Raw genomic sequence first — 13,002 nt, 5'->3', positions numbered from 1 at the left:
TAGGCATATAGGCCTAATTTTGTTACCCTGAATGAGAACAACTCCAATTCCATGTTGAGTCTTCTGCAGCTGTATTTATTTTAGGACTCTTGCACTTCTAGGGGTATTAAAGTCTAATTTTTTAGAGGGTAAAGACACTTTGGCCCAAGTAAATCATTGGTTGCTAGTATTTCTTCTGAGGATCTCATTAAGCCTTTTCTTGAACATCAGCTTTAACAACCTGGAAAGGTAGCTTGTTCTATATTATTAATGCCTGCAGTAAATCTGCACCTTAATTTGTCATAGGCTTCACATTTCTTGCAATTTTGCTTTTTTTTAATTTTTTTTACATTCCAGATTGGAACTGGGGAGGTTTCTGAATTTTTACCTCAGGCTATGAATGCTAACATCTTTTAATTTTGGTATCCCTTGGCAAATTTCTTGCTTTAAACCAACTTTGAGAATTCACTTTGTAGCCTGGAGAATGTGTTAAATTTGAATGCTCTTATGTTACCCAGAAGTTTCAGTTTTTGCACTTAACAGTAGTCAGTGATTTGCAGGACAGCTGTCTTAGTTTAAAGAGACTGAAGTTTTGAGTTTCACAACTTGTGAAAATTTTTTGGGGTCCTGATTTCATTTGGTTGGTTGTGTGTAATTTGAATAAGGGGTGCTATACTAGAATCTAAGAAAACATGTTATACGAGTTAAGTAGAAGTCTTTGCAGTGATAAAATTGTGCCACCCACAAACTTGGGTTTTATATAGGAAAATCTGAAAGCATTTGGATATGTTCACACATCACACATCAAAGCATCAAAGGTTTTATAAATCATTTATTTAGGATATTGCTGAGTTTATGTTATATTTGTTGACCTTAAACAGCTATGGAAGTTCTCTTAATTGCATACCTGTCATGAATGGGTTTCACACTTCTTGAGTTTTTATTTTGCGACGTGGATGTAGAAGCTTAATTTCGGACTTGGAATCCACACTTTACTGTGCACAGTCTGAAGATTCCACAGTGAGCTGGAGTGGGCTTCTGTTCCCAATAAGCTTTCATGTCACGCTGAAACTTTTCTCCTTGGTTAATTTCAGCACTCCTCTGAAAAGCTGAACCAAAGTGGCAGCCTGTTTCCTTACGAAATCCATGGTAAGTTTGAGATGCGCACTGTTCAAGCTGACTAGTAAGGGAAAGGGTGTGTTGTCTAGTGAGTGACGTCTTCCAGGCGATTTGGGAAGAATGCTCTTTTGGCCATCTGTTCTTGCATGTAAAGCATTAACTGATTATAATTTTGCCTTGATGTCATGCATTTTCTTTCATGCTTTTTTCAGTATTGGGGTTTGGAGTACACAATTTACAGGCTGTAAAAATGGAACGGTTTAGATGCAGGCTTATTTTATAACATTTGTGTACATTTTGAAAATGAATAGTGTTCCTTGAGTATTTGAATTTTATACATTTTCTTTACCTTTGTTCTTTCAAGCAGTATGTTTGGTCTTTTTTTTCTTCCTCATCTGTTTTAACAATAAAGGTTTTTTAAGACTATTTTCTCAAATAGTCTAGGTGATTTTCTAAATGGAGTTTATGGGCCCCCTGTATCCTTACACTGTTACTTTGAATTTTCGTAAAACAAAAGCACAGCCAGTTCGCCCTATTTTTTGCTCATCCGTTCCTTATTTTTTAGGATCTTGCCTAAAAGTACCTCTTAATGTGTAAGGTTGGGGTAATTAAGGTTGGAAAAAGGTTTTACCAGGTTGCCTTTGAATGTTTTCGATAAGGATTTGCTTTCATTGTTCTGCCTGGCTGAAGAAGCACGTGAAACTCCTTGACTAGATAAAGACCATGCTGTGAAGCCAAGCATTTTAATCAACTGGAATAAAATATTACCAATGACTAATTTCTTTGTAAACACTGAATACGGAACAGTCAGCAGTTGAAGCTAACGCCTGTTTTCTTTCTATCCTTCTTTGACAGAAGAGAGCCCATGGAGAGTGATAAGCAGGGCCTGCCCTATCCGAACAGAAACGACCAAGAATGCACCTTTCTATTTCCCTTTGTGCCCCTTCAGCCGCGGTGCCCCCGACAGTGTTGGACTGCAGTGGCAGCGGGACGTCACGGGCCTGAGAACCAGCGGCAGCTCCTCGGGGGGCAGCAGGCCCGGCAGCGGCTGTGGCATCAGCCCTTCCGTGCTGCCGGGCTGGATCAGCGAACTGAACCTGAACGAGAACTGTGGGCCGCCGCTGGCGCCGCCCACCAAGCGCCACTGTCGCTCCCTGTCCGAGCCGGATGAGCTGGCCCGCTGCAGATCGCCGTGGAAGCCGGGCAGCGGCTCCAAAGTTTGGACTCCCGTCTCCAAGAGGCGCTGCAACAGCGGGGGCAGCGCCACCCTGCAGCGCTGCAACAGCCACGGCGGCGCCACCCTGCCGCGCAGCCCCAGCGTCAGCCTGCCCCAGCCTTCCTTGTCCACTTCGTCCTCCTCCTCCTCCTCCGCTGGCGGCAGCAGCAAACAGCACGTCCTGTCCCTGAACAACAGCGCCTTCAGCGTCGCCAGCAGCGGCAGCTTCAGCACCTCGCCCGTGCCCCGGCCCTCCTCCGCCAGCAGCGGCTTTGTGGACAGCAGCGAGGGCAGCACGGTCTCCTCGGGCGTCCCCTGGCACTCGGGCGGGCCTTACGACTACCACCCGCGTCGGCGCCTCTCGCTCTCGCAGGAGCACATCTCCGACGCGGGGACCCTCCTGCCTTCGGCCAGCAGCACGCCCACCTCCACCCCGGAGCTGAGCCGCCGACAGGGCCTCCTGCGCTGCCGCTCCCAGCCCTGCGTGCTGCATGAGCGGAAGAGCGGGCTGAAGCGCAGGCGTGAGGAGGACGTGCGATGGAGCCGGCCCTCGCTGGATTTCCTCAAGATGACTCGGGTAAGGGCGGGGGCAGGCGGTTGCCTGGCAACGGCGCGAAGCGGGGTAGTGAGGGTTGAGCGGTTATCCAAGATGTCAACATACCCATAACATTTAAGCATACGTGCCCTCCCTTAGGCCAAATGGTTTTCTGTTCGTTTTTTGACTACCAGGAGCAGAAAGGAATAATTTTTACCTCCAAAAAAAAAAAATTGAAACATGCCTTTCTTAAAACGACAGTTTCATGTCAGAAGTACCAAAACTAAAGTGCTTCGAAGCGGGCTTCTGCAAGAGATGCTCAATCTGTACTATATAATGCAAGGTTTTTTTACAGGAATGTGGACAAACTAGAGCAAAAAAAAAATAATCCTGTGAAAATAGAATACAGATTCTGTTCTGACATGTTCAGGTGTAAAAAAGTTTCTGTAAAAAAAATAGCAAATTACTTTGCTATTATTTAAAAGCTGGAAGTCACAAAGACTCCCATGAAGACCAAAGACTTCATGTTTTAGAAATTGTCACACAATGGTAGATTGCATGATTTGCTAGCAAAAAGATCATTTTCATTTTGTGGTTTAACAAGTTTTTGGTTGTAAACTGTTTAAGTTGACATACTTTATATCACTAGCAGGTTGGGGTTTGCATTAGAACAGTTTTAAATCCAGCTTAGTTTATAAAAGCTTATACAATTTGTCTGTGCAGATTCTGTCAATAGTGATTACAGTAGAATTTTGATGGATCAGTGGTTTGACCTCATCCTTAAATCAGCTGAGGTGCATTCATTGTCTGTTAACCTTTTGTGATAGATATTGCCTCTTAACTTTCTTAATCTTACCATATTTAAGTGAACTAATTTTACATTGGCTACTTCTTTTGAATACCCTTTTTGCCTGAATTGTTCAGTAAACAAGTTATTAAAGTTTTGCACCAAATTATTGAATTGCTTTGTTTAAAATGCAGGATGCTGATATTATGGTCTGTAATTGCATATGAAAACTTATAGAGTTTATTAGTGGTATGAAAACATCCATTGCACTTATTCTGTGGTTACAGAAGGCGTTTTGGCTGCATGTTTCACAAGAAATTGTACTTGTCGGGAGGAATCAAAGACTCTAGGGCACATTAGAATGACTGTGGGAATGTAGCTTTGTTTCTGAAAAGTTTCACTGTGCTGTTTGCCTTCAAGAGCTTGACTTAGAAGAGGGAGAGACTGTGGAGAAGGGGGAATCTCTTGATCTGGTCTTGTGTGCCTTTCTCCCCTAAGCTTGTAGAAAAACTCTAACCATGAGTACATTCCTTCATAGACTGCTAAGAACTTATGCAGAGACTTTGAGTCAAGGCTGCTATAATTGTAGCATTGCTTATGGACCGACCGTTTTCTGTCACTTTGTCACTGTTGGTACTTGGCATTAGCTGCAATCCACATGTTTATCAAGGAAGGTGATGTATGGTATTGGAGGTGCTGTTCTGTAGTATCTAATTGCAAGATGTTTTTCTACATGTATTTCCCCCCTTAAAAGGCTTCGTTAGAGTATACATTAGTTTCTTTTTTGCCAAGAAAATCGTCTCCAGTCCGGAAACTGTCTCTGAAATGTAAAACTTTTAGTCCGTTCTGCTCTTCTGTATGGAATCAAGTCTTTGAAACATTTAACCGTGTCATAGTGGAGGAAGGGAAATGCTGTAAAATTCCTACCACAATACAAAGTAAATGTACAGTTTTAATCTGCCATTCGTTAATGTTGAATGTAAGGATTTGGGATTTTTTTGGGGTGAGGGTTGTACTGCTGGTATAACCATACTGAATTGTTTGTAGTTAGCATTATAGCCCGTAATTGTATGCCTGAAACCTTTTTCTAAAAGTGAGCTAAATGGTGTCAGTTACGTTTTAATAGCAGACAAATGCTGGTTTCATGAGTCAGTAAGTACCCGAGTGTTTCAACAAACTAGTAGCACCACCTCTCAAAAATGAAGTTTTCAATTTCCTGTTGCGTTTTCAAATTCAAGTTTGTCTCCATAGATGGAAACAAGGCAGAGATGTAAACTGTGCTCATGGGAGTTTCTGCTAGACTGCTTTTGCTCTGAATCTTGCCTTAAGTCAGGGTCCTATTGGTATTTGTCATGACAAGTAATTTCTTTTTAATGTTTTTAGAATGTTGCTTACTAGAGAGTTTGTGCAGTTTAATATTTTACATCCAATTTATAAGACTCCCAGCAGGTTTTTTTCAGCTTATAACATGCAGCGCCTTCTTCATGTCAACCAGTAGCTCTTTTATTACATAATTATCGCTCCAGTTAAAATGGTTTGGAGCGTATATAAAAACGGCTAATTAAATTCATCCTGGTGCAAGTACATGCATTAACAAATTGCCTGTGCTTTCCTCTCGTTAAGACGTGCTGTGCAGGGAAGGAAGAGGTGCACTAATTGCACTGTCCTTCATGCAGTGTCAGTGCAGTGAAAATACCAGGCCAAAAATAGCAGGAGCGCTGTTACTTGAAAGACTGAAGGGCTTTTTCTGCTAATAAAACGGCAGTGGCAACCATTTACTCTTCAGACCTGTGCCCGAGGATAAATTCCACAATGAGCTTGCTTTGAGATCTCCACCTGCTTATCACATTTGTGGACTTATTCCATCAAGTAGGAAAGTACTGTAGGGTCCTTCAGCTGTGCTCGGAAAGGTGGCATTCTAATGGTGTGAACATCGTAAATGAAGTATAATATTAACAGTGAACTACTATTTTTCTTCCCCTTTTCATTTTTGGAGGGCACTTTCATTAGTTTTTCAGTAGGTTGGGTGCCTGCGGGTTATCAGCATGTGTCGACTTAAGTCTCTTCAATTGTGGATCCAAGTACCAATTATGCTGATGCTTGGAAATCCGGGTTTGGTATGCAAGTATGATTTAAAGCGTGCACATTCTCCTTTACTCTTTTAAAGATGCAGTGATTGTTAGGTGTTTGAGCTAGTTCCCCATTAATCCCTTAATAAATGCTTCCTTGTGTAGAAAGTGTTTCTGGGAAAAGGGTATTAGAATTTAGGGTTTTAAAATGTTTCACTAAAGGCAATTTTGGAGGCGCAGGGAGGTTTATTGCAGTGCATGTTTTTGTGCCAAATCATTTTGATCACAGCAAAATTGACAGCGATAAATGCAGCCTCCTGTGTCGAGCGGTGGTTTGTGCTGTGGTGTGATATGCTGTCGCCAAAGTGAGTGGAAGATGGCGAGCTGTCTGCGTACGGCGTGGTGGCCAGTGTTACTGCTTGAACTCCGTTTGCAGGTTTTTTTTCTTGTGTGGTTTAAGTTCTGCAACGAGCCATTCCGAGCTCCATTACTCGTCAGCATCAGATGGTAGCGTTTGCCCTCGGTTCTGTGCCATTCAAACCCCCCCCCACCCACCGCAAGAAAGTCATCTTTTTTAACCTTTTATAAGCTGCAGGCAGATTAAATTTCGGTCCTGTTCTGCTGGGGCGGTGAGCGCCTGCTCTGGAGAAACCAACCACAATTCTGTAATCACAGCTTGAGTTGCACTAATTTTCGAGAACAGCTGGTCGACCCCTTTTGAAATCTATATTTCCCAACGGGCTTTTACCCATTATCTGCCATGCCGTGCTTGGTGTCCAATTCGCATTGCTAGCAATTCAGATTCCATCTTTCCTGGTTGTGTGCCTGCCTTTTTTTTTTAATCGGAGGACGTGAAATCACCTAGTGTGGTTCAGTGGGAGGATCTCTTCCTTTGTCTTCTCGGTGGAAGAGGTTCAGAAATGATGCATCGCATTTCGTTCAGCATTGGCTGTAAGATGTTTCAGCTTTCGAAATAACTCATCACAGCTGTGACAGCGCGCCCTGTTGTGGCCATGGAAACATCCCAAAATATTGAACTGTAGAGTACCCGAGCATCTGATAGAAATGCTTAGAGAAAGTATTGGGCAATTTGAAAAAATATCTTCATTTTAAATTGTTAGACTTTCTGTGAAGCAAGACTAGGTTAACTATGAAATAGTTGGTCCTGTAGTTGGACTATGTAAGCAGTTGCCATAAAATGTGGATAGCTTAATATAAGGGAGATAGTCAAAAGCTACATGTTTTAAATCCCTATTTTTTGTAGGGAGACACAGGGTACCACAGAAGAAGCCTTAATATAGGCTTCCCTTTTCACTTTTCACAAGAATTTTCAGTTTTTAGCTTTGGACCCCATCTATCCCAAGGGGGAATCATAGAGGTCTGTTTTGGAAACCCCTGTCAATGCTTATCTAGAGTGGTATGCATGTACAGTGCACACCTAGTAGGTGGTCTGAGGGAACTGCTTTTTTATGCACTTGTCCACACAGAGATGGTATGCATTATGGCATGAGCGATGAGGAATTTAGATATAAGCAAGATTTTGTATGGTGACCTGATTTCAGACGACTTCAGTGTCTATAAAAAGAAGCACACTGCATCTTATGCTAGGGTGAACTATCTGAAGTCTAAGGAATGTAATTGAGCTGCCTCTTTTATTTGCAGTTCTGTTGAATAATTTACAGCAAGAAAGGCTTTTAATAGTTTCTAGAAGTCTATCACTAGATTTTGGCAAAAGCAGAGCAGTCACTTCAGTGAGGCGGTTTGATTTAATTAATTATGGAGGAGGGTGAGCCTTTCAGCTGGTTATGCGTTTACAGTCTGTGCTGACAGTTGCATGCAGATTGTACTGTAGTGAAGGTGTTTTGCCTGACAATTTACAAGCCCTTGGCCACGAAATGTGTTCAGGCTTTTGCCAGCTTTTTCACTTTATGTGAGAATTATCGGGCAGTGAGGTTGGAGAAATTGGATCTGAAGTTTGCATGCAGCAATAGATAAGAGAACCACTGTCAGGCCTAGAAGTAAATTTTGTCTAACGCTATTGTCGTCAAGGCTTTTTGAAAAGGTCTGCTTTTTAGGAATCAAATTGACAGTATGGAAAATACATTTTGGAATACAAAAAACTTTTCTGTATTAAGTTAGGAAACTGGCTCGAAAGGTTTCAAACAGGTTTTGAAGACCAGTTCAGAAGCTCGTTTGGTTTTGGGTAGCATTCCGAAACTTTTGAGTTTTCAGGGTGGGAAGCTTTAGTGCTTTGATGGCATGATGCGTTTTTCCTTATCTGACTGAAACAATAGGTTGTCCACATATTGCTTATCTCCATAGGCAATATTACAGAAGTACTTTTACCTTTGTAATATTTTTGCCAGAAGCCTAAAATGCTAAGATTATTCACCAGGGTAGTTGACCTGATCTCCACACCACCAATGCCCAAGCTCAAGGTATTGTGCAGATTGTGGTGGTGACACACATTCATTACTACTGTCTTGTATTGAGCTATATGCCTACTTTTATCTTAAGTGGTTAAAAGCATTTTAGGTATTCATTTGAGAAAGCACTGTTGGAGGCAAGGTTTCTCAAAGGGGGAGGATGTTGTCAGGGTGGGTGCTTGCTAAGGTGCTTCTTAAGATTACATTTTTGCAGGGGGAGCTTTGCCTCCTCCAAAGGTCAGCGTAAGTCGGGGATTTTTTTGACATCTTAGACCTATTGTGTAGCAAAGGCATCCTTATGACTCGTAGATAACCAGGGTTGTTTAGTTTCGATTGTAGTAACTTTAGCAACGTGCACTGTTATGCACTGGTTTATGGTCTGGACGACCTAGTCACTTGTTTTAGCTTTATTGCTTTTCTCTTTCTCGCCTTTCAGCAGAGGACAAAGAAGCCAGTTTCCTGTGACAGGTGTTGACCGCCGTTGAATAAGACGTACACTATGATTTCTAAAGACACAGTGCTGTGGCACCTAAAGAGATTTTATGGGTAGAGTTAAACTGCAAGTACATTGCTTCCGAATAGTTTGATACAACATTACACAAGTAGTATTTAAGTATTTTCTTTTGGTGTTGGAGCTAAAAAAGCCTTCAGCAGTAGTCATCCATTCATCAATTGTGAATAGCACAAGTGTAAAACTTTAAGTGGAATTCCAGGTATGGGCATCCATCTAGATGGGCAGCATATAGACATAAATGCACAAGAATGTTTACTAAGAAGTCTTACTAATTATGTAATGTATTAATCTGTTTTGTCCTTGTGGTCTTCTGTAGTAAATCTGTGGTTTTCAGACCTAATGGCTTATGTAATTTCTTATACATCTTGTGCAGAGAGATCTGTCTACAGGTGTCTATATGAATTTAGGCCTGACTGAAGAAAACATCTTATTGTCAGTATTGGAAGTGTACGTTTTTGTTAGATATACTGTTATGCTTCAATTCAAGCCATTGTGTAAATTGCGGATGTATATTGTTTTTATTTCCAGTGACATTCCTATTCAGTGAGATTTGAGAAGCTCTTGGAGAAAAGTAGCCTTTATAGGAGATCTTGCAGTTTGCATCTTCCTTAGGGATTGTCATCTCCTCAGTTCCTAGTGTCTGTGAGTCACATCCCGCTACTAAACAATGCAATGCAGAACTTTCCCAGTGGAAATAAGCATTGGGGTTTGGCAAATTAAGTGACTATAAAATAAGCAGTAAATGCTTCGATAAAGCAGGTGTGCTTTGTGGTTGAGCCAGTCTACCTATATACAATTTGGTATCCTTGACCAAACTTCAAATAGTTTTTTTAGTGCAGTTATGAATTATTGCTCAAGTGACTGAGAAACCTAAAAACGAAAGCAACAACTCAACATTTGAAATGGGTAATAAAATACTGTTGAAGCATACCGAGTTCCTCTATTACATATTTCCAGAGTTTCCATTAATAGAGCAATTTAGATATCCAGGACTTCTGGTGTTTGTAAATGTTTGGGAATTTCCTGTCAGCCTAGCCTTTAATACAATGCCTTTTCAGTCTCAACTGCACACTTTAGCCTGAAATTGTCAACATGAATAACATTCTTCCTGTACAAGCAGTTTTTGATGCAATACCCGGAGCCACAGAGTGGCTTCTGCTTGCGTGTGGTGAATTTCTTTGCTTATGTGTTCAGTTCTTACTTTTTTTTTCAGCAGTCATTTATCTTTTTTGTGGGCTAATGATTCAGCCTGCAAAACCTACGTGAAACATCAAGTTCTACATAAACCTTTTCTCACTTGTGTAAAATGGCAGAAGTCATGGGTACAGAATCTACTTTGTAATGTAGGTGCATTGTAAAGCAGTTTTAGTGTTTTATGTTAAAGGTTTTATAGTAAACTTCAGTTTTGCATACCAAATGTTTTTCATGTTCTTTGTACAATTTAGATCTGGCTGTTTCCCATTTGTCTTCACCATATAGATCAGTTAAGTGTCCTTAGTAGCAGTTTTTTAGTTTATTCAGGAACCTTTGTTCAGCACTTTATTGAGTCATTGTAATAGACAAGGAACAGAATCTTCTGGAAGGAGGTGTCAGCCCAGTTGTGGGTACAGTTTATGAAATCAAAGGCTACCATGGAGCAGTGTGTGAGGGGTTGCTCTTGCCTTTAGTTTTCCAACTTCAGGTTAATTGTACCCCTTTCTGTCACATGCTTGGGCAAAACTGCTTTGAGTTTTCTACTTAAGCTGCCTGGGCTGCTTAGACAGATTACTGTTTTAAAATTAAACATCCATGTCCTGTAAGCTGAAAATATCCTGAAACTACTGTGATGACAGACTACTGTCATAACACATCAAAATGAAGTAAATGTTTTGCTAGTCCAGCTTTAGGAATTGTGGTTTATATCCATACACCAAAAGGAATTACAGTATTAGTGCATTGTCAGCGCCACACATCTTGGCTGTCGTGTTGCCTGTATCTAACATACTGTCTGAGGTGGAGATACTGCTCCACTTTTCTTATTCTTTGTACGCCAGGTTGTACTCAGTCTCAGAACTGGCAGCAGAATTTATAGTTTGTGCTTTGGACTCTGAACTTGGGAGAGTATTTGGTGGGATGGGATGTTGTACAGTTGAGCAAAGCGCTTCCCTCGAATTGTTCCAGTAAACGCCCAGCTGAGTAAATGGGTGTTCTCGAGGTCAATGCAAATGAGAATTCTCAACTGACGTTTTCCAGTAAAATATTAAAATTAGAGAAACCGTGCTTTGTTTAAAAATTTAAAGCTGTGCGTCGCTGTCGATCTTCATAATTTTTAGCAAAAAGTGCCTTAAACCAGGTTTACACTGGGAAACGTTGCTAATTAGAGCTCTAGAAATGCTTGCATTGTAGTGGGGATGTAAATCTAGCCCAGAGTAGGCTAAAAATAAAGACTAAGAAAGGGAATTTTGTGAAGCATGTAGAAATCCCGGTGTTGCATTCTGGATTTTTCTTTTCTTGGCTTTGGTCACTTGAATGCATTCTTATTTGAGTCTGGTTTTTTTTGTAGTGCAAAGCAGCACCGCCTGAGTCCTGAGCATTGTATGACTCATAATTGGCTTCATGCAATTCATTGCATGCTTTCTATTAAACACCTTTTTTTGCTTACTTCCGTAATGGGGTAAAGTGGGTGCTCCAGCAGTACCACAAATGGTCCCTTCTAATATGCAAAGCAGTTTGGTCTTCACAGAGAAAGAAAAGGCCTTTCTGCATGAACAAAGTATTGAAATAATGGAAGCAATTGGAGTTAAACAGCTGTGCCTGTGGCTAATAAGCATCCTATTAAGTTGTTTGTTTGTGCCTTAGAACATTGTTCCATTCCTTGGTTTGAAAGACATTTTCTTCATGTGCCTTTAAACAGGTTTTCCATCAGTGACCTTTGCTTCAGTGTATTGGAAAACACATAAAGGTTTTACAACCAGCAATTTTGTGTCAATGACAAAGCTGATACTCACCTTATCTTGCAAGGAATATTCAAAAATAGCCAGACTTCTTGTGGTTTCATTTTCGCTGGTCATGAGATGATGAATCCTTTCAGACTGTGTGAAAATGGTGAGATGTCAGTTGTGTAACAAGTGTCACTGATAGGGTGGATTCTTATTTAAACAATAGTGGATCTTTTATGAATGTTTTACTTAACTGGTTTCTACTTAACTGCAAATCTGCTGCCTTAACACTCCACCAGCCTGTATGCCTAAGGTATCCAGACAATTTCAGCTTTGCGGAGGATTTTCATGGGCTCTATATTTTTAGCTGTGAGTGACTTAACAAATATCATTGATTCTGTACTCAATTCATTGCTTATTCAATATTTTGCTTGATAACTTTTGAGAACTTTGTTGCAGTTGACCCCCTAATGTGTATTCATTGTCCTTTCATTTTTCTTTTACAAACGTGAGGGAATATCTTAGACATACTTAAGTTATAGTGAGAAAAATCTCTGTTGTCTTAAGATGTTGTATGATTGTGTTTTCCCATTGAACTGGTACCATGAGCTCTTTGAGAGGCACATTGCCCCAAGTGATATACCACACTAGGTCTGACTTTTGGGCAGTGTCTTACCACCACAGTTTGGCTCTTTCCTTGGTAATTACTTTCATGATGTTCCAAAATGCTTGCAAATTAAGACAAAATGGTAAAATAGGCCTTTAAAGTGGCTACCCTTAAAGATCCTTATATGTAAGTATTCCTTTCCAGCAGTATTGCTGGAATTAAAATTTGTACATGGAGTCGGAAATAAAATTTTGTGGCATCTTCTTAACTTTGAATTTGAGTGCGGGTTTATGCAAGTAACAGGCGTAAACCTCTATTTTCCTTAGTCTTCCAAAACAGTGTTAGGTTAATGTTAGTGAATTGTGTGAAGATACATTGTCTTTAGGGTTTTCTTTGCTCAGTGAGGTCCTAATTCTTCACCTGTGCTGCACTTGTTGTGAATTGTCATGACCTCCATGATTTCTGAAATTTTAGCCTGGAAACTGAAGAAATCAGACTTGGTATGGAGAGGTCCTTTAAGGCTATTAACTGTATGCTCATGAGGTGAGAGTCTTTATCCTTTATCGTACTTTATAGTACTATTGTCTTAATGTGCCTTTACTCTCACTATTGTCCTTGGCTTGTTTAATGCTGACTTTCATTTCACAAAACTGTGCATTATCCCTTTCCCCAAAGACTAGCTGTGCCCTAATGATCAGTAACATGAGAGCATATGCACAGTTCTCAGTTGACTGTAGAAATTTTGGAAATGAAGATTAAATGCGGTTAAGTGGAAGTGATTTATCATAGCATTAAGAAAGCAATTTAGTTCTGCTTTTTTAAAGTTTTTCAT

General features: G+C 40.6%; 1 protein-coding gene across 6 annotated transcripts in view; it reads left to right on the top strand.

Annotated features, from left to right (window-relative positions):
* The window catches only part of LOC148840939 (protein FAM53A-like), a 43,979-nt gene that overhangs the window by 15,779 nt on the left and 15,198 nt on the right, over positions 1-13,002 (top strand). For all 6 annotated transcript variants that reach the window (XM_088937035.1, XM_088937103.1, XM_088936737.1 and 3 more), the window contains 2 exons: positions 1,074-1,128; positions 1,954-2,891. In XM_088937035.1, coding sequence (XP_088793161.1) covers positions 1,074-1,128; positions 1,954-2,891 — 993 coding nt within the window. The remainder of the gene's footprint in view (positions 1-1,073; positions 1,129-1,953; positions 2,892-13,002) is intronic.

This window comes from Atractosteus spatula, chromosome 1, assembly GCF_055471065.1.
Source record: "Atractosteus spatula isolate fAtrSpa1 chromosome 1, fAtrSpa1.hap1, whole genome shotgun sequence".
Classification (NCBI taxonomy): domain Eukaryota; kingdom Metazoa; phylum Chordata; class Actinopteri; order Semionotiformes; family Lepisosteidae; genus Atractosteus; species Atractosteus spatula.
Note: the sequence above shows the minus strand (reverse complement) of the source record. Positions and strands in the feature narration are given on the sequence as shown.